At 40.7% G+C, this 21,563-nt stretch overlaps 1 protein-coding gene across 1 annotated transcript in view; it reads left to right on the forward strand.

The window, feature by feature from the left end:
- LOC139749169 (elongation factor-like GTPase 1) overlaps nt 1-21,200 on the forward strand; it is a 125,355-nt gene extending 104,155 nt beyond the window's left edge. The window contains exon 11 of the mRNA XM_071662825.1: nt 20,959-21,200. Within this exon, the coding sequence (XP_071518926.1) occupies nt 20,959-21,186 (228 nt within the window). The 3' untranslated portion in view covers nt 21,187-21,200. The remainder of the gene's footprint in view (nt 1-20,958) is intronic.
- Nucleotides 21,201-21,563: the final 363 nt, after the last annotated feature.

Genomic DNA, 21,563 nt, shown 5'->3' on the forward strand with positions numbered 1-21,563 from the left:
GCCCTTTTTTTCACCTCTTGCACCTTTCTCTTGACCTCCTGTCTCTTTCTTTTATACATCTCCCACTCAATTTCATTTTTTCCCTGCAAAAATCGTCCAAATGCCTCTCTCTTCTCTTTCACTAATACTCTTACTTCTTCATCCCACCACTCACTACCCTTTCTAATCAACCCACCTCCCACTCTTCTCATGCCACAAGCATCTTTTGTGCAATCCATCACTGATTCCCTAAATACATCCCATTCCTCCCCCACTCCCCTTACTTCCATTGTTCTCACCTTTTTCCATTCTGTACTCAGTCTCTCTTGGTACTTCCTTACACAAGTCTCCTTCCCAAGCTCACTTACTCTCACCACCCTCTTCACCCCAACATTCACTCTTCTTTTCTGAAAACCCATACAAATCTTCACCTTAGCCTCCACAAGATAATGATCAGACATCCCTCCAGTTGCACCTCTCAGCACATTAACATCCAAAAGTCTCTCTTTCGCGCGCCTGTCAATTAACACGTAATCCAATAACGCACTCTGGCCATCTCTCCTACTTACATAAGTATACTTATGTATATCTCGCTTTTTAAACCAGGTATTCCCAATCATCAGTCCTTTTTCAGCACATAAATCTACAAGCTCTTCACCATTTCCATTTACAACACTGAACACCCCATGTATACCAATTATTCCCTCAACTGCCACATTACTCACCTTTGCATTCAAATCACCCATCACTATAACCCAGTCTCGTGCATCAAAACCACTAACACACTCATTCAGCTGCTCCCAAAACACTTGCCTCTCATGATCTTTCTTCTCATGCCCAGGTGCATATGCACTAATAATCACCCACCTCTCTCCATCAACTTTCAGTTTTACCCATATCAATCGAGAATTTACTTTCTTACATTCTATCACATACTCCCACAACTCCTGTTTCAGGAGTATTGCTACTCCTTCCCTTGCTCTTGTCTTCTCACTAACCCCTGACTTTACTCCCAAGACATTCCCAAACCACTCTTCCCCTTTACCCTTGAGCTTCGTTTCACTCAGAGCCAAAACATCCAGGTTCCTTTCCTCAAACATACTACCTATCTCTCCTTTTTTCACATCTTGGTTACATCCACACACATTTAGGCACCCCAATCTGAGCCTTCGAGGAGGATGAGCACTCCCCGCGTGACTCCTTCTTCTGTTTCCCATTTTTAGAAAGTTAAAAAAATACAAGGAGGGGAGGATTTCTGGCCCCCCGCTCCCGTCCCCTCTAGTCGCTTTCTACGACACGCGAGGAATGCGTGGGAAGTATTCTTTCATCCCCAGGGATAGGTATGTATATTTGCGTGTGTGGACGTGTGTATGTACATGTGTATGGGGGGGGTTGGGCCATTTCTTTCGTCTGTTTCCTTGCGCTACCTCGCAAACGCGGGAGACAGCAACGAGGTAAAAAAAAAAAAAAAATATATATATATATATATATATATATATATATATATATATATATATATATATATATATATATATATATATATATACACACACACACACACACATACACATGCACATATACACACACACACACATACATATATGTTCTTATGTGCAACTTTACATTAAATGTATAAACTGGACTTGCAGGGTAGCATATCTTCTTTAGAGAATTAGGCAACTTTGGTCTTATCCAGCCTTTAGGGTTATAACTAGGGGCCCCCTGGTCAACAAAGGTAATTCTTAAACATGATGTTTTGTGGAATAGTTAGTGGGATTGATGTAAAGGTTGTGAAGTCAGGTATGTTTGATGGTTCAGAGAGCCACATGAAAGATTTGGGAATTTTGATGACAAGAGAACAATTGAAAATGATAACATATTCCATATTTCCTGCGTGTCATAGAAGGGGGGGGTCTGGAAACCCTCCCCTTCTTGTATTTCAATTTATAAAGAGGAAACAGAAGGAGCCAGGTGGGGAGTGCTCATCCTCCTCGAAGGCTCAGACTAGGGTGTCTGAATGTGTGGGAATGTAACCAAGATGAGAAGAGAGGAGAGATAAAAAGTATGTTTGAGGAAAGAAACCTGGATTTTCTGGCTCTGAGTGAAACAGAACTCAAGGGTAAACAAGAAGAATGGTTTGGAAATGTCATCGGAGTAAAGTCAGGATTTGATGAGAGGACAAGAGCTAAGGAAAAAGTAGCACTACTCCTGAAGGTAGAGTTGTGAAAGTGTGTTATAGAGTGTAAGGAAGTAAATTCTGTGTAGATGTGGGTAAAATTGGAAGTAGATGATGAGAGATGGGTGATTCTTGATGCTTCTGCACCTGCCCATGAGAAGGAAGATCATGAGAGGCAGGGAGCAACTCAGTGAATGTATCAGCAGTTTGGGAGTACAAGGCCAGGTATTAGCGATGGGTGATTTGAGTGCGAAGGTAAGCAGTGAGGCAGTTGAGCATATAATTGGTGCACGTGGGGTATTCAGTGTTATAAATGGAAATGGTGAGGAGCGCGTGGAGTTGTATGCTGAAAAAAGATTAATTGGGCATACCTGGTTTGAAAAGAGAGCTATACAAAAGTATACATATATAACTAGGAGAGGTAAACATGCATCATTAAAGATTAATTGATAAGTGCATTAAAGAGAGATTTCTGGATGTAAATGTGCTGAGAGGGGCAGCTGTTGGGATATCTGATCACTATCTTGTGGAGGCAAAGTTGAAGATTTTTAGAGGTTTTTGAAAAAGAGGAAACAGTGTCAAAAAGTGAGTGGTGAGAGTAAGTGAACTTGGAAAGGAGACTTGGTGAAGAAATACCAGGAGAGATTGAGTGTAGAATGTCAAAAGGTGAGAGCAAATGAAGTGAGGGGAGTGGTTGAGGAATGGGAGGTATTTGGGAAAGCAATGATGGCAAGTACAAAAGATGCATGTAGCATGTGAAATGTTGGAGGTGGGCAGATTAGGAAGAGTAGTGAGTGGTGGGATGAAGAAGTACAGTTGCTAGTGAAAGAGAACAGAGAGGTGTTTGGGCAGTACTTATAGGGAAGGGGTGCAAATGATTGGGAGATGGAAAGAGGAAGTGGCAGGAGGTCAAGACAAAAGCGTAAGAGCTGAAAAAAAGGGCAGTTTCCCCCAAAAAAAAAAAATTTTAAAATTTAATTTTTAAAATTTTAAAAAAAATTTTTAAAAAAAATTTTTTTTGGGGGTTTTTTTTATTTTTGGGGGAAAAAAAATTTTTTTAAAAAAAATTTTTTTTAATTTAAAGGGGGAAAAAAAAAAAAATTAATTTAACCCCGGGGTTTTTTAAAGGGCCAACCCCCCAAAAAACCCCCCCAAAAATTTTTTTTTAAAAACCCCCCTTTAATTTTTTTGGGAATGTTTTATTTGGTGTTTTTTTGGAATTTATGTTTTTTACATTGTTTTTGTGGGGGGGTTTTGGGGCCATTCTTTTGTCGTTCCATGGTTTACCCCAGACACTTCACATGCCCTGGTTCAATCCATTGACAGCATGTCAACCCCGGTATACCACATCGTTCCAATTCACTCTATTCCTTGCACCCCTTTCACCCTCCTTCATGTTCAGGCCCCGATCACTCAAAATCTTTTTCACTCCATCTTTCCACCTCCAATTTGGTCTCCCACTTCTTGTTTCCTCCACCTCTGATACATATATCCTCTTGGTCAGTCTTTCCTCACTCATTCTCTCCATGTGACCAAACCATTTCAAAACACCCTCTTCTGCTCTCTCAACCATACTCTTTTTATTACCACACATCACTCTTACCCTATTATTACTTACTCGATCAAACCACATCACACCACATATTGTCCTCAAACATATCATTTCCAGCACATCCACCCTCCTCTGCACAACTCTATCCATAGCCCATGCCTCGCAACCACATAACATTGTTGGAACCACTATTCCTTCAAACATACCCATTTTTGCTTTCCAAGATAATGTTCTCAACTTCCACACATTCTTCAACGCTCCCAGAATTTTCACCCCCTCCCCCACCCTACAATTCTCTTCCGCTTCCATGGTTCCATCTGCTGCCAAATCCACTCTCAGATATCTAAAACACTTCACTTCCTCCAGTTTTTCTCCATTCAAACTTACCCCTCAATCAACTTGACCCTCAACCCTACTGTACCTAATAACCTTGCTCTTATTCACATTTACTCTCAGCTTTCTTCTTTCACTCACTTTACCAAACTCAGTCACCAGCTTCTGCAGTTTCTCACATGAATCAGCCACCAGTGCTGTATCATCAGCGAACAGTAACTGACTCACTTCCCAAGCTCTCTCGTCCACAACAGACTGCATACTTGCCCCTCTTTCCAAAACTCTTGCATTCACCTCCCCAACAACCCCATCCATAAACAAATCAAACAACCATGGAGACATCACACACCCCAGCCACAAATCTACATTCACTGAGAACCAATCAAAACTATATGTACATTCTTTTTTACTAACACCCATTGTTTAAGGATTAATTGAAATATTTTGGAATGATTGTGTAAGTGCTACTCTCTCTTGAATGTGAAAAATGTAATTGATAATGAAAAAAATTGTAATTCAGAAGAATATTGTTGTTTGTTCCTTTTTTGTGTTGAATATCATTAAGTTATATGAAGTACATATGTATCCTCCTCCATTATAAATGATGTATTTTTTCTTTACATAAACTGGGTAAATGGGCACTGCTGATGCTGTGTATTATCTATCACATAACAGATTTATATGTAGTGCTGCCTTTAGGTCAGATCCTTTAATTTGATAGGACACAGAATTTTATGCTATTCATTAAACTTTGTTGCAGGTGGATAAATCTGACCCTCTGGGCATGGTGGAAGTGAATGGTCGTTTAGGAAAACTACGCTGCAGAGCTGTACCTTTGCCTGATGCTGTCACAAAACTCCTTATACAACATGAAGCATTGTTACAGCTTGTTTCTAAGGCTGGTGCTGTAGTCACTGATATACCTAATGTCCAGGAAGATGTAGACAGTGAAGTGGATGAGAATGGTATTTCAAGACAGGAGGATGGAAAACAATCATTTTTGCAGGTGGCTGCTTTAAGCAAAGCTTTGGAAAATCGTCAGAAATTGAACCAAGAAACTTTTAAAGCAATAACAGATGTAAAGATGCTCCTAGATAAGGCATTTAAAGCTGCTGATCAGAAATGGGAGAATGCTGTTGATGAAATTTGGAGTTTTGGACCAAATGGTTGTGGACCAAACATCTTGTTAAATCGTATCCAGTCATACCCTCGACCTTCGTTATGGGAGAAGGCAACTTTAATAGACTCTCCTTTGGCTACTTACGACACAAATTTTGTGACTGGATTTCAGATAGCTACTGCAGCTGGTCCACTATGTGAGGAACCATTAATGGGTGTGTGTTTCATTATTGAAGACTGGAGTTTAGCACCGACACCAAATAATGGGGAGGAACAGTTACCTTCCCTTGGCATCTCATCAGGACAGATTATTTCCCTTTCAAAAGACACACTCAGAAAAGCTTTTGAGCAACAGTGTCAAAGACTAGTTTGTGCCATGTATTCATGTGTGATCAGTGTGACATCAGAAGTAGTGGGAAAGATGTACAGTGTCATCAATAAAAGGCAAGGACGCATTGTTGATGGTGATATAACAGAGGGTTCAACATCTTGGAACGTTACAGCCTATCTCCCTGTCATTGAGAGTATGAATTTTGCAAATGAGCTCCGCAAATCGGTAAGTTTTACTTTTCTTGATTTTTTTTTTTTTTTTTTTTTTTTTTCGCTGTCTCCCGCGTTTGCGAGGTAGCACAAGGAAACAGACGAAAGAAATGGCCCAACCCACCCCCATACACATGTATATACATACGTCCACACATGCAAATATACATACCTACACAGCTTTCCATGGTTTACCCCAGACGCTTCACATGTCTTGATTCAATCCACTGACAGCACGTCAACCCCGGTATACCACATCACTCCAAATCACTCTATTCCTTGCCCTCCTTTCACCCTCCTGCATGTTCAGGCCCCAATCACACAAAATCTTTTTCACTCCATCTTTCCACCTCCAATTTGGTCTCCCTCTTCTCCTCATTCCCTCCACCTCCGACACATATATTCTCTTGGTCAATCTTTCCTCACTCATTCTCTCCATGTGCCCGAACCATTTCAAAACACCCTCTTCTGCTCTCTCAACCACGCTCTTTTTATTTCCACACATCTCTCTTACCCTTACGTTACTTACTCGATCAAACCACCTCACACCACATATTGTCCTCAAACATCTCATTTCCAGCACATCCATCCTCCTGCGCACAACTCTATTCATAGCCCACGCCTCGCAACCATACAACATTGTTGGAACCACTATTCATTCAAACATAGCCATTTTTGCTTTCCGAGATAATGTTCTCGACTTCCACACATTCTTCAAGGCTCCCAGAATTTTCGCCCCCTCCTCCACCCTATGATCCACTTTCGCTTCCATGGTTCCATCCGCTGCCAGATCCACTCCCAGATATCTAAAACACTTCACTTCCTCCAGTTTTTCTCCGTTCAAACTCACCTCCCAATTGACTTGACCCTCAACCCTACTGTACCTAATAACCTTGCTCTTATTCACATTTACTCTTAACTTTCTTCTTTCACACACTTTACCAAACTCAGTCACCAGCTTCTGCAGTTTCTCACATGAATCCGCCACCAGCGCTGTATCATCAGCGAACAACAACTGACTTACTTCCCAAGCTCTCTCATCCCCAACAGACTTCATACTTGCCCCTCTTTCCAAAACTCTTGCATTCACCTCCCTAACAACCCCATCCATAAACAAATTAAACAACCATGGAGACATCACACACCCCTGCCGCAAACCTACATTCACTGAGAACCAATCACTTTCCTCTCTTCCTACACGTACACATGCCCCACATCCTCGATAAAAACTTTTCACTGCTTCTAACAACTTGCCTCCCACACCATATATTCTTAATACCTTCCACAGAGCATCTCTATCAACTCTATCATATGCCTTCTCCAGATCCATAAATGCTACATACAAATCCATTTGCTTTTCTAAGTATTTCTCACATACATTCTTCAAAGCAAACACCTGATCCACACATCCTCTACCACTTCTGAAACCACACTGCTCTTCCCCAATCTGATGCTCTGTACATGCCTTCACCCTCTCAATCAATATCCTCCCATATAATTTACCAGGAATACTCAACAGACTTATACCTCTGTAATTTGAGCACTCACTCTTATCCCCTTTGCCTTTGTACAATGGCACTATGCACGCATTCCGCCAATCCTGAGGCACCTCACCATGAGTCATACATACATTAAATAACCTTACCAACCAGTCAACAATACAGTCACCCCCTTTTTTAATAAATTCCACTGCAATACCATCCAAACCTGCTGCCTTGCCGGCTTTCATCTTCCGCAAAGCTTTTACTACCTCTTCTCTGTTTACCAAATCATTTTCCCTAACCCTCTCACTTTGTACACCACCTCGACCAAAACACCCTATATCTGCCACTCTATCATCGAACACATTCAACAAACCTTCAAAATACTCACTCCATCTCCTTCTCACATCACCACTACTTGTTATCACCTCCCCATTTGCGCCCTTCACTGAAGTTCCCATTTGCTCCCTTGTCTTACGCACTTTATTTACCTCCTTCCAGAACATCTTTTTATTCTCCCTAAAATTTAATGATACTCTCTCACCCCAACTCTCATTTGCCCTTTTTTTCACCTCTTGCACCTTTCTCTTGACCTCCTGTCTCTTTCTTTTATACATCTCCCACTCAATTTCATTTTTTCCCTGCAAAAATCGTCCAAATGCCTCTCTCTTCTCTTTCACTAATACTCTTACTTCTTCATCCCACCACTCACTACCCTTTCTAATCAACCCACCTCCCACTCTTCTCATGCCACAAGCATCTTTTGTGCAATCCATCACTGATTCCCTAAATACATCCCATTCCTCCCCCACTCCCCTTACTTCCATTGTTCTCACCTTTTTCCATTCTGTACTCAGTCTCTCTTGGTACTTCCTTACACAAGTCTCCTTCCCAAGCTCACTTACTCTCACCACCCTCTTCACCCCAACATTCACTCTTCTTTTCTGAAAACCCATACAAATCTTCACCTTAGCCTCCACAAGATAATGATCAGACATCCCTCCAGTTGCACCTCTCAGCACATTAACATCCAAAAGTCTCTCTTTCGCGCGCCTGTCAATTGAACACGTAATCCAATAACGCACTCTGGCCATCTCTCCTACTTACATAAGTATACTTATGTATATCTCGCTTTTTAAACCAGGTATTCCCAATCATCAGTCCTTTTTCAGCACATAAATCTACAAGCTCTTCACCATTTCCATTTACAACACTGAACACCCCATGTATACCAATTATTCCCTCAACTGCCACATTACTCACCTTTGCATTCAAATCACCCATCACTATAACCCAGGTCTCGTGCATCAAAACCACTAACACACTCATTCAGCTGCTCCCAAAACACTTGCCTCTCATGATCTTTCTTCTCATGCCCAGGTGCATATGCACTAATAATCACCCACCTCTCTCCATCAACTTTCAGTTTTACCCATATCAATCGAGAATTTACTTTCTTACATTCTATCACATACTCCCACAACTCCTGTTTCAGGAGTATTGCTACTCCTTCCCTTGCTCTTGTCTTCTCACTAACCCCTGACTTTACTCCCAAGACATTCCCAAACCACTCTTCCCCTTTACCCTTGAGCTTCGTTTCACTCAGAGCCAAAACATCCAGGTTCCTTTCCTCAAACATACTACCTATCTCTCCTTTTTTCACATCTTGGTTACATCCACACACATTTAGGCACCCCAATCTGAGCCTTCGAGGAGGATGAGCACTCCCCGCGTGACTCCTTCTTCTGTTTCCCATTTTTAGAAAGTTAAAAAAATACAAGGAGGGGAGGATTTCTGGCCCCCCGCTCCCGTCCCCTCTAGTCGCTTTCTACGACACGCGAGGAATGCGTGGGAAGTATTCTTTCACCCCTATTCTTTCATCCCCAGGGATAGGTATGTATATTTGCGTGTGTGGACGTGTGTATGTACATGTGTATGGGGGGGTTGGGCCATTTCTTTCGTCTGTTTCCTTGCGCTACCTCGCAAACGCGGGAGACAGCGACGAGGTAAAAAAAAATATATATATATATATATATATATATATATATATATATATATATATATATATATATATATATATATATACACACACACACACACACATACACATGCACATATACACACACACACACATACATATATGTTCTTATGTGCAACTTTACATTAAATGTATAAACTGGACTTGCAGGGTAGCATATCTTCTTTAGAGAATTAGGCAACTTTGGTCTTATCCAGCCTTTAGGGTTATAACTAGGGGCCCCCTGGTCAACAAAGGTAATTCTTAAACATGATGTTTTGTGGAATAGTTAGTGGGATTGATGTAAAGGTTGTGAAGTCAGGTATGTTTGATGGTTCAGAGAGCCACATGAAAGATTTGGGAATTTTGATGACAAGAGAACAATTGAAAATGATAACATATTCCATATTTCCTGCGTGTCATAGAAGGGGGGGGTCTGGAAACCCTCCCCTTCTTGTATTTCAATTTATAAAGAGGAAACAGAAGGAGCCAGGTGGGGAGTGCTCATCCTCCTCGAAGGCTCAGACTAGGGTGTCTGAATGTGTGGGAATGTAACCAAGATGAGAAGAGAGGAGAGATAAAAAGTATGTTTGAGGAAAGAAACCTGGATTTTCTGGCTCTGAGTGAAACAGAACTCAAGGGTAAACAAGAAGAATGGTTTGGAAATGTCATCGGAGTAAAGTCAGGATTTGATGAGAGGACAAGAGCTAAGGAAAAAGTAGCACTACTCCTGAAGGTAGAGTTGTGAAAGTGTGTTATAGAGTGTAAGGAAGTAAATTCTGTGTAGATGTGGGTAAAATTGGAAGTAGATGATGAGAGATGGGTGATTCTTGATGCTTCTGCACCTGCCCATGAGAAGGAAGATCATGAGAGGCAGGGAGCAACTCAGTGAATGTATCAGCAGTTTGGGAGTACAAGGCCAGGTATTAGCGATGGGTGATTTGAGTGCGAAGGTAAGCAGTGAGGCAGTTGAGCATATAATTGGTGCACGTGGGGTATTCAGTGTTATAAATGGAAATGGTGAGGAGCGCGTGGAGTTGTATGCTGAAAAAAGATTAATTGGGCATACCTGGTTTGAAAAGAGAGCTATACAAAAGTATACATATATAACTAGGAGAGGTAAACATGCATCATTAAAGATTAATTGATAAGTGCATTAAAGAGAGATTTCTGGATGTAAATGTGCTGAGAGGGGCAGCTGTTGGGATATCTGATCACTATCTTGTGGAGGCAAAGTTGAAGATTTTTAGAGGTTTTTGAAAAAGAGGAAACAGTGTCAAAAAGTGAGTGGTGAGAGTAAGTGAACTTGGAAAGGAGACTTGGTGAAGAAATACCAGGAGAGATTGAGTGTAGAATGTCAAAAGGTGAGAGCAAATGAAGTGAGGGGAGTGGTTGAGGAATGGGAGGTATTTGGGAAAGCAATGATGGCAAGTACAAAAGATGCATGTAGCATGTGAAATGTTGGAGGTGGGCAGATTAGGAAGAGTAGTGAGTGGTGGGATGAAGAAGTACAGTTGCTAGTGAAAGAGAACAGAGAGGTGTTTGGGCAGTACTTATAGGGAAGGGGTGCAAATGATTGGGAGATGGAAAGAGGAAGTGGCAGGAGGTCAAGACAAAAGCGTAAGAGCTGAAAAAAAGGGCAGAAGAGAGTTAAGTTAGGGTGAGAGAGTATCATTAAACTTTAGGGAGAATATAAAAGATGTTTTGGAAAGAGGTAAATAATGTGTGAAAGACAAGAGAACAACAAATGGGAACAGTGAAGAGGGCAAAGGGGGAAGGGACAACAGGTAGTGATGATGTGAGGAAGAGATGGAGTGAGTGTTTTGAATGATTGTTAAACGCATTTGATGATAGAGTGGTAGATGGTATGCAAGGCTGGAGATTCATAGAGAGTGGTTTGGTGAAGATCGAAGAGGAAGAGGAAGATGAAATCTGGCAATGCAGTGGGATTGGTTGGTATTGCAGTTGAATTTATTAGGAAGGGGTTGACTGCGTTGTTGATTGGTTGGTAAAGATATTTAATGTAGCCATCATCATGGCTACTGATTAAGCACTAAGTTCCCCAATCATGACTCCACAGTAAAGATTGATAAAACAATACTTATATCATTTATTTCATTTTTTGCAAAATATTTTTTTATTTTGAAAACAAGAAATATGTAAGTATTAAAAGGAAAAATTAAACTAATCATTTTGTGTATTCTCAAATCTGCAGAAGCCCACGTCTTCACCATCACTTTTGTCATCGTTCCATTACCTAAGGTGTTGTCTTCCTAGCTTCTTACATAACTGCTTCTATTTTCATAAAGATCATCTCAGTACTATGCATTGCATTACTAATTCCACATTTCTTGAAAGCATTTGCAACTACAGGTACACCACCAATTTTCTGGCACTCTTGGTTCCAAAGCCTTGCTGGATTAACCATTTTGCCAGACCAACCGGGGTCACGTAATAATAATTCATCAATGCACCTCTAACCCACTAATTGTACATTTCCATGTGTCTAAAGTATACCATGGACTGCTAGAGATTTAAATTAAACCAATATTAAATGTTTGAGCACCCTAAGATGGTAAGTCTGTCCTTAAATTGTTTGAATCCTGTGGGGTCTTCTTCGTCTTCTGTTGCTAATTTTTTCCTAAGTGTGCATCGCCAGAATAATGCAGTTTCGTCCTCATTATACACCTACCCAGGACTGAGGTGCTCATCAGCTACGAGTTTTGCAAAGTCGTCCATGTACTCAGCAGCTCCTTCATGGTTTGCAGACTGCTTTTCTCTGCACACTTTATTCATGGAAATTCCATGGCACTTCTTGAATCTGCGAAGCCATCCTTCACTATTGTCATGCTCATGTTGTAATTTAAGTTCTATATGGAACAACTTAGCCTGGTCCATTATCATGCTACCTGACAAGTCCACTCCATCACTCTGATGCTGTCGAAATCATTCCATCATCACTTGATCATGCTTAGTACTCGTACCATCTTTCATAGTTTTCTAATCATCATTTGCTTCTTGGAATCGCTGTCTGCATAGAATTTCAATATTTTCTCTCTTTGCTTCTTTATATCATAAACAATTGATGAACCAATACTATAGATGTCACACAGCTTATGCACCGAAACACCACTTCATTTTTTTCAACAGTTCTACTTTATCTTTGACACCACGACTGACACTCCCATAAGCAAAATGAGCTAAGAATCTCACAGAATTGTGGTATCACCACCAAGTAGAGTGTAAAGAACGTAAATAAGTGTGCCCTACACACAATGCCATCTGTGGCCACCCAGTAAACTAGTCTGGTGGCCACGGTAATTTCAAGCTCCCTCACGTAATTTTGTCAGGGCTAAAGGAGGTGCTGTACCATCAGTTGTGGAAATTCAGTGGTGTACCTGTATTTCACTTTTGATTGCACACCGCAACTTTTGACACTTGCAAAATATCCAGCCTTCTTCATTTTTCCTGTTGGTGGTCAAATTGTAGTCTTAAGTTGCCATGCACTTTCTTCACTCGTCTCTCATGAATCTACTAACAGGTTTATTAAAGGAGATATTGAAAGGTTGGAGCTCTCACCAATATTGACAGATTGAAATTGTCACGTGTGGTGAAACTGTCACACCCACCCACCCACTTTTACCCTTTTCATAGAGGGTGCATTCGTTAGATGACAACTGTGTAACCAAAACAGTCACTTGGTTTTTTTTTTTTATATACTTTGTCGCTGTCTCCCGCGTTTGCGAGGTAGCGCAAGGAAACAGACGAAAGAAATGGCCCAACCCCCCCATACACATGTATACACATACGTCCACACACGCAAATATACATACCTACACAGCTTTCCATGGTTTACCCCAGACGCTTCACATGCCTTGATTCAATCCACTGACAGCACGTCAACCCCGGTATACCACATCGCTCCAATTCACTCTATTCCTTGCCCTCCTTTCACCCTCCTGCATGTTCAGGCCCCGATCACACAAAATCTTTTTCACTCCATCTTTCCACCTCCAATTTGGTCTCCCTCTTCTCCTCGTTCCCTCCACCTCCGACACATATATCCTCTTGGTCAATCTTTCCTCACTTATTCTCTCCATGTGCCCAAACCATTTCAAAACACCCTCTTCTGCTCTCTCAACCACGCTCTTTTTATTTCCACACATCTCTCTTACCCTTACGTTACTTACTCAATCAAACCACCTCACACCACACATTGTCCTCAAACATCTCATTTCCAGCACATCCATCCTCCTGCGCACAACTCTATCCATAGCCCACGCCTCGCAACCATACAACATTGTTGGAACCACTATTCCTTCAAACATACCCATTTTTGCTTTCCGAGATAATGTTCTCGACTTCCACACATTCTTCAAGGCTCCCAGAATTTTCGCCCCCTCCCCCACCCTATGATCCACTTCCGCTTCCATGGTTCCATCCGCTGCCAGATCCACTCCCAGATATCTAAAACACTTCACTTCCTCCAGTTTTTCTCCATTCAAACTCACCTCCCAATTGACTTGACCCTCAACCCTACTATACCTAATAACCTTGCTCTTATTCACATTTACTCTTAGCTTTCTTCTTCCACACACTTTACCAAACTCAGTCACCAGCTTCTGCAGTTTCTCACATGAATCAGCCACCAGCGCTGTATCATCAGCGAACAACAACTGACTCACTTCCCAAGCTCTCTCATCCCCAACAGACTTCATACTTGCCCCTCTTTCCAAAACTCTTGCATTCACCTCCCTAACAACCCCATCCATAAACAAATTAAACAACCATGGAGACATCACACACCCCTGCCGCAAACCTACATTCACTGAGAACCAATCACTTTCCTCTCTTCCTACACGTACACATGCCTTACATCCTCGATAAAAACTTTTCACTGCTTCTAACAACTTGCCTCCCACACCATATATTCTTAATACCTTCCACAGAGCATCTCTATCAACTCTTATCATATGCCTTCTCCAGATCCATAAATGCTACATACAAATCCATTTGCTTTTCTAAGTATTTCTCACATACATTCTTCAAAGCAAACACCTGATCCACACATCCTCTACCACTTCTGAAACCACACTGCTCTTCCCCAATCTGATGCTCTGTACATGCCTTCACCCTCTCAATCAATACCCTCCCATATAATTTACCAGGAATACTCAACCAACTTATACCTCTGTAATTTGAGCACTCACTCTTATCCCCTTTGCCTTTGTACAATGGCACTATGCACGCATTCCGCCAATCCTCAGGCACCTCACCATGAGTCATACATACATTAAATAACCTTACCAACCAGTCAACAATACAGTCACCCCCTTTTTTAATAAATTCCACTGCAATACCATCCAAACCTGCTGCCTTGCCGGCTTTCATCTTCCGCAAAGCTTTTACTACCTCTTCTCTGTTTACCAAATCATTTTCCCTAACCCTCTCACTTTGCATACCACCTCGACCAAAACACCCTATATCTGCCACTCTATCATCAAACACATTCAACAAACCTTCAAAATACTCACTCCATCTCCTTCTCACATCACCACTACTTGTTATCACCTCCCCATTTGCGCCCTTCATTGAAGTTCCCATTTGCTCCCTTGTCTTACGCAGTTTATTTACCTCCTTCCAGAACATCTTTTTATTCTCCCTAAAATTTAATGATACTCTCTCACCCCAACTCTCATTTGCCCTTTTTTTCACCTCTTGCACCTTTCTCTTGACCTCCTGTCTCTTTCTTTTATACATCTCCCACTCAATTGCATTTTTTCCCTGCAAAAATCGTCCAAATGCCTCTCTCTTCTCTTTCACTAATACTCTTACTTCTTCATCCCACCACTCACTACCCTTTCTAATCAACCCACCTCCCACTCTTCTCATGCCACAAGCATCTTTTGCGCAATCCATCACTGATTCCCTAAATACATCCCATTCCTCCCCCACTCCCCTTACTTCCATTGTTCTCACCTTTTTCCACTTGGTTATTGCTACAATAAGTTCCCTGACCTTTCCCGTGATTCTTAATATGTGCATTTTGGTTGATAGTATAATGGAAAATGGTTAGGCAAAGCAAAATATAAGGCAAGAGTGCTAATGAGGACTAGGAAATTGCCTTTAGACCACTTACTTATGGTAGACTCCTGATACATTTCCTTCTGCCCTTAAAGATGTAGCTTTATTTTTGAAGGTTTTCACAAGGAAAAAGTACATCATGGAAAAAGTACATCATGTTAATTGTAAAGTATGTGTCATGATTTGAAGGGAGAAAAGGTTGATTCTTAAACAGCTCAACTGCTCTTAAGAGACTACCTGTGCACAAACTATAAAACCAGAACAACAATTTTTAAATTACGGATCATATGTATATTATAGCAAAACCCAGACATACTTCAGCATATTGGCCTTTAGCTTTAACCAGACCCTTCAGACTCCATTGGACTAAGGTTGGGATCTAACTGAAATTTTGAAAAAGTTCATTATATTACAAATTTAGTTTAGAATGATAGACTTACTGGACTGAGTTTGGGACTCAATGTAGGATACTTGGCATCAGAACATTTGATGCCTGTTGTACATCAACTTTTTGCATTTTTTCTTCATTTTATTGACGGACAATGTTTTTTCTTTTTTTCTTTATATGGAATGCTGTAGTCACGAACAGAAGCCCACATCAAAGCTGGGCCTTTATTGAAATAAAGAGAATTATGAATTAGAAAAAGAAAAGACAGGGGAACGTATTTATGAATTTTTGAGAAAGTGAAACTCCTGTCTTTTGAAATGTACTAGGTCATAGTTACTGGAAAAGACATGAGAGGGCTAGAGAGTTCCAGAGCTTTAACATGCAGGGAAAACAGGTATCAAAATGGCCCACCTATGAGTTGCTGATGGCCACACAATAATCATGTGATATAGCAGCTTGCTGAGTATTGCATGGTCTAGCTAATGGTGTGGTTACACAAGCTTCCAGCTCTCAGGAGCAAAATCCAAAGTAATACCAATAGAAGAGGGAAAGTGAACCAACATTGCAACACAGCAAGGGGTTCAAGTTTGGAAGTTAGTCTGAGACAGTTTATAAGGCAGATTCCTTTTGACTCTGTCAAGCAAGGATGCAGAGCTAGAACCACCCCAAATGTGAGAGCAGTATTCCATACAAGGGTGAATCAGTCCCTCATATAGTTTCACAATAATTTACTGTAATATTATCTTTTGTGCCTTTACACCTACAAAGATAATTTAAATAGAAATTTCAAGATAAAACAGGACAAGGCTTATTCACAGCCTGCCAGTCTGAGATAAGCACCCTGGTTGACACCAAAACAAACTTGGTGGCCACACTCTCACTCATTGTGGCATTTTCATGCTACAAAGGCCCATCTTTTCACGTCACATTATGGCAAATAAGAGTTCTGTCAGTGTTGCATTTGCTAAGAGATGTAAGACACCCATTGCTCAAAATGACTAAGCATCATGAATGTGGGGAGAGTAGCTTGCATCTTATGCAAGCCCCATTTCAGACCAAGAGGTGATTCAGGTGATCCTGAAGCTATTTCCTTCTGATTTATATTAGTCATTGCTGTTCCCTGAACCCTTCCAGCCTCAAAGGATGAAGGAAGGTTTCCATCACATGTTCTAATATTTCACTTAAGAACATTCCTTAGAAAAATATGGGATGTAACAGAATTTAGCTTCCAGTGGACCAGCCTTACCTCGATTAGTCTGTTGGAATAGGGGTTGACCGTATTCACCGGTAAACTATAGAATATTAGTATACTTTCCTCTATAATGGTATGGTATGGTTTTGAATGGACTGCTTTGAGCCAAGTGGATAACGAGTGTATGATAATTGTTTATTTTCAAGTGAAATTTCACGTATATATACTATACCCTTATATACACACATTGTATTATTTTCAGGCATATATTAACACTGTATAAACTATGGACGTCTTTGATGTCACTGTTGGTGTTGCTGACCTTAATGTTACTAAGGGTCACGTTTATATAGGTTTGAGTCCTGGTTGTGACAGTTGTTGCAGTCAACCCAGCTGTTCATCCACACTTATAGTGCTAGTCAATGAATTGAGCACCAGGCAGAAAAAAGTAGTGTGATAGGGCCCGTGCCAGTATTTTTCGCCCATTTGTATCATACCCCCGAAACATGACTCTGAAATGGCAAAAAATACTGGGGCAGCTCATGCATGGTGGTTGGGGAGAGAGAGAGAGAGAGAGGAGGGGGTTAGTAATGTGGTGGAGGTCAGTCTGCCTGGAGCTATTGTGGTGGATGGATGTTTTTTCTGTTGTCCCTGTCATCTGCTTTTTTACTTACCCATGTGTGCTTTGCAGTGGGTTTATGCTGCAATGCTTAGCCCTAAGGACTTGTCTGAAGAGGTTATTGCTGCTATTGTGTCCTTTTACAAGGCAGGGAAGTGCAATAAAGAAGTAGCTGAAGCTACAGGGCTGGCAGTATGAAGTGTGTAAAGATGGATGAAGCACTTCAATGACAATGGTGGCATTGATATTCCTACCCAGAATAAACAACCTGGATGACCTCATATCACTTCCCAATGCTTTCTGAAGATTATCCAACATTAGATAGACAAGAATCCATGTATTTCAGCATGATACTTAAAGGAAGACAATCCTAGGTTGCTTTGTCATGTGTCTATCTACTATTCGTAGCCGGCTTCATGATGGCTTGAAAGTCAAGAGGTGTATGTCTCGCAAGAAACAGCTTCTGACAGACAACCAGCGCAAGAATAGACTTGCATTTGCCAAGAAATATTTGCAGTGGAATGTCAAAAGTGGAAGAAAGTGTTGTGGTATGGTGAGGCTACATTTGATGTTACTGGCAGGCATAGAGGCAAAGTGTACTGGAGGCCAGGTAGTGACCCATACAACCCTTAGTACATTCAAGTAACTGTAAAATTTTCGGCCTCGCTTATGATTTGGGGGCTTTTTGCTGTAATGGTGTTGGAGGTCCTGTGTATTTACCTAGAAATGTGACTACGACTCAGAATCGATACCTGGAGCTGTTGTGTGATGAATTACCTGACTGTTTTGAGAAGTCTGGTCATGATATTTTTATGCAAGATGGTGCACCATGCAACACTGCTGAATGAATACATGACTGGTTTGCTTTTTGTGGTGTGAAAAACATTCAGGACTGGCCAGGTAACTCACCTGACTTTAACCCTATTGAGAACTTTGTGGTCGATTATGAAGTCACAGTTGTGTGGGTGGGATACATCCAGTATTCCTAAGCTCCAGGCCACCATCATGGATATTTAGGACAACCTTGACCGTACATACCTTCAGCATCTTGCAGCATGTGTTCCCAAGTGCCTTCAGGATTGTATTAACACCAAGGGGCATCATACAAAGTACTAAAGGTGGATAGGGTACCTGGTTTTTTGTTTATTTTTGTGATATTTTCATATGTTGCATCACACTGTAAGTAGGGCATGCCAGTTTTTTCTGCCGGGACCATATATGGAAAGGTATGTGGGTACCTGGTTGTAGATAAGGAGCTGTGGTTTTTGTGTATTGCATATCACAATTATATAGTGGATGTAAGCCAATGTGGCCTTTCTTTGTCTGCTACTTTTAGGCCCTTGCTAATGCAGGGTTACTTTGTACCCCAGGAGTCCCTTCAATCTTTACAAGGCTATTGGAGCACTCATGAAGCCCATCATGTCCATTGGTCAGGACCACAGGTTGTAAAGTGTTCTGATGTTGTGCATACACCTATGTGCAGAAAGTGCGGGTCTGTTGAGTGGTAAGTGCTTGGTGTCTTAGTTGTAGTTGCATCTTAGACATGAAGGGTTTTGGTATATGTTGGTGGTGTATACACTGCTCTATTGATGGGTAATGTCTAGAGTGTAAGTGAGAGAGTATGACTCATGTTTGTATGGGGAGTTTAATTTTTGATGGGTATGTTTTGTAGATTGGAATATAAAACTGAGTTAAGAGATTAGTTGTTTTGTGCTTGCTGGCATATTTCAGCGTGTATGTGTTTTTCAGTGTTATATTAGTTAGGGGATGGGGATCTGTGAGAATAGGTTTCTGAACTGTGAGGCAGGGTTAAGTTTTTGATTTGTACTTGGAGGAAGTGGGTGCCAGGCATGTTGAAGTTGTTCTGTACTGTACTGTACTGTATTATTGTAAAGGTGTTGAGTGTTTGTGGTTGCTCCCTAGCCAGTGATTGCTCTGAGTGCTCTGTTTTGTATGGTTTACAGTTAGTCATTTTTGCTTTCAAGAGGATGGAAGACCAGGCCTGGTTTAAAGTGGAGCGAATGAATAGTTTGTATAAGATGTTGAAGGATTCTTTTTCTCGTCCAAATCTGGTGCCTGTTACTGTTATTGTGTTTTCCCCCAGTCACAGACAAAAGTCCCTAGAGAGAGGATTATGAAAGGAAAATGTAGAGATGGGAAAGTGCTAACAAATTTTGGAGGAAGTGAAAAACCTGTCTTTCAAAATGTGCCAGATTATAGTTATTGGGAAAGACATAAGAAGGTAGAGAGTTCCAAAGCTTCAATTTGTAGGGAAAGAGACACTTATCAAAAATAGCTCACCCTTGTGTTGCCAACAATCACACAGTAATCATGCAATGCAAAAGCAAGTCTAGCAAGTGGTGGGGGGCACACAAGCAGCCAGCTTTCGGGAGCAAAGTCATACCTATAGAATAGGGAAAGCAACCAACATTGCGGAGTAGGGTAAGTAGGTCAAGGTTGAAAGTTAGCCTGGGAGACTTTATGAGTCGGACCGCTTTCGACTCAACACTGTCGAATAAGGATGCAGAGCTAGAACCACTTCAGATGTGAGAGAAATAGTCCATACAGAGATGAATCAATCCTTTATATAAATGGAGTGGCTGTTCATAAGAAAAGAAATGAAAAGAAAAAGTTTGTGTTGCTTTTGTATTTATGCCATTGGTGTTAGTAGTGAATTTTGTATGTGTCATACGTGATGCCTCAAGTGGTTAGTGTTTTGTTCCATGGGAGGGACTATCCATTCAGTGTGACTGAAGAGTGTTAGCTGGATTCGTTTCTGTCACAGGTTAAAAGAGGAGCTGAAGACTTCTTTGGAGATGCAGATGCTCTGTTCTGGGTGAGTCATTGTTCATATTGTGTGCACATTATGAAGTCCCTGGTAATAAGGAGACATTAAAAGCAGAGAACATCAGTGTGGATTGACTGATGGGGTAGCACTGCTTCACAACCAGGATATCCACAATTTTAGGTCAGATAAGTAAGAGGAAGAAAGTCAAATGAAGACAGAAGTAGCTAAAGAAACATCCCATTCCATAAGACAAGAAAAAAGAGCAAGCATCAGAATGTTACAGTATGAATTTAAAGAACACAAGCATTCTGTGGAAGGAAACAGGACATCATTTATATCAGTGTTGCCAAGAAAATGGGTTTTGTCCTTGTGCAGTTGTGTAGCAGTGGAGATGGGAATAAAAATCTTCATCTAACTTCACAAATCATCCTCATGGATAAAGTTAAAAGTAAAGCATATTTTGTAGAAGCTCTTAATAACTTAATCTCAGTGAACACAAGTTGTAGGTATGAGAGTATAAGGCTAATGTACTCAATAGGAATGTAGTACAAAAAAAAAAGATTGACCAAATTTTACAGTTAAAGAATACACCATTACCTTTGTGTTGTTCAACTACACAGCATAGAATTTTTTTTGTTATGGCATTTCTCATTATCATGAAGTGTACTTGACTTTTTCTTATATTTACAGACTTCAGGGGAAGCAGTGCCACAGCTGGTGTTTTCCCATTGGGAAGTTCTAGATATTGATCCATTCTGGGAGCCTCAGACCACTGAAGAACTTATGCACTGGGGTGAAAAATCTGATAGTGGTAATGTTCCACGGAAGTATATCAATGCTGTCAGAAAAAGAAAAGGACTTGCTGTAGATGAAAAAATTGTTGAGTTTGCTGAAAAACAACGTACGCTCAAGAAATAAATAGTCCATGGAGATTTAATGAGCCTTATTCTACTTATATATTAGAACTATATTTTGTAAATCTTTATCATTTATAGGTTTAAGCACAGTATTGTACTTTGTAAATAGGTAAATCCTTGTTCATTATGGGTCTACTAATTTCAGAAAGGGACAAAAGAAAGCTATACTTATATATATATATATATATATATATATATATATATATATATATATATATATATATATATATATTTTTTTTTTTTTTTTTTTTTTTTTTTTTTATACTTTGTCGCTGTCTCCCGCTTTTGCGAGGTAGCGCAAGGAAACAGACGAAAGAAATGGCCCAACCCCCCCCCAAACACATGTATATACATATGTCCACACACGCAAATATACAT

The sequence above is a fragment of the Panulirus ornatus genome, chromosome 6 (genome assembly GCF_036320965.1).
Source record: "Panulirus ornatus isolate Po-2019 chromosome 6, ASM3632096v1, whole genome shotgun sequence".
Classification (NCBI taxonomy): domain Eukaryota; kingdom Metazoa; phylum Arthropoda; class Malacostraca; order Decapoda; family Palinuridae; genus Panulirus; species Panulirus ornatus.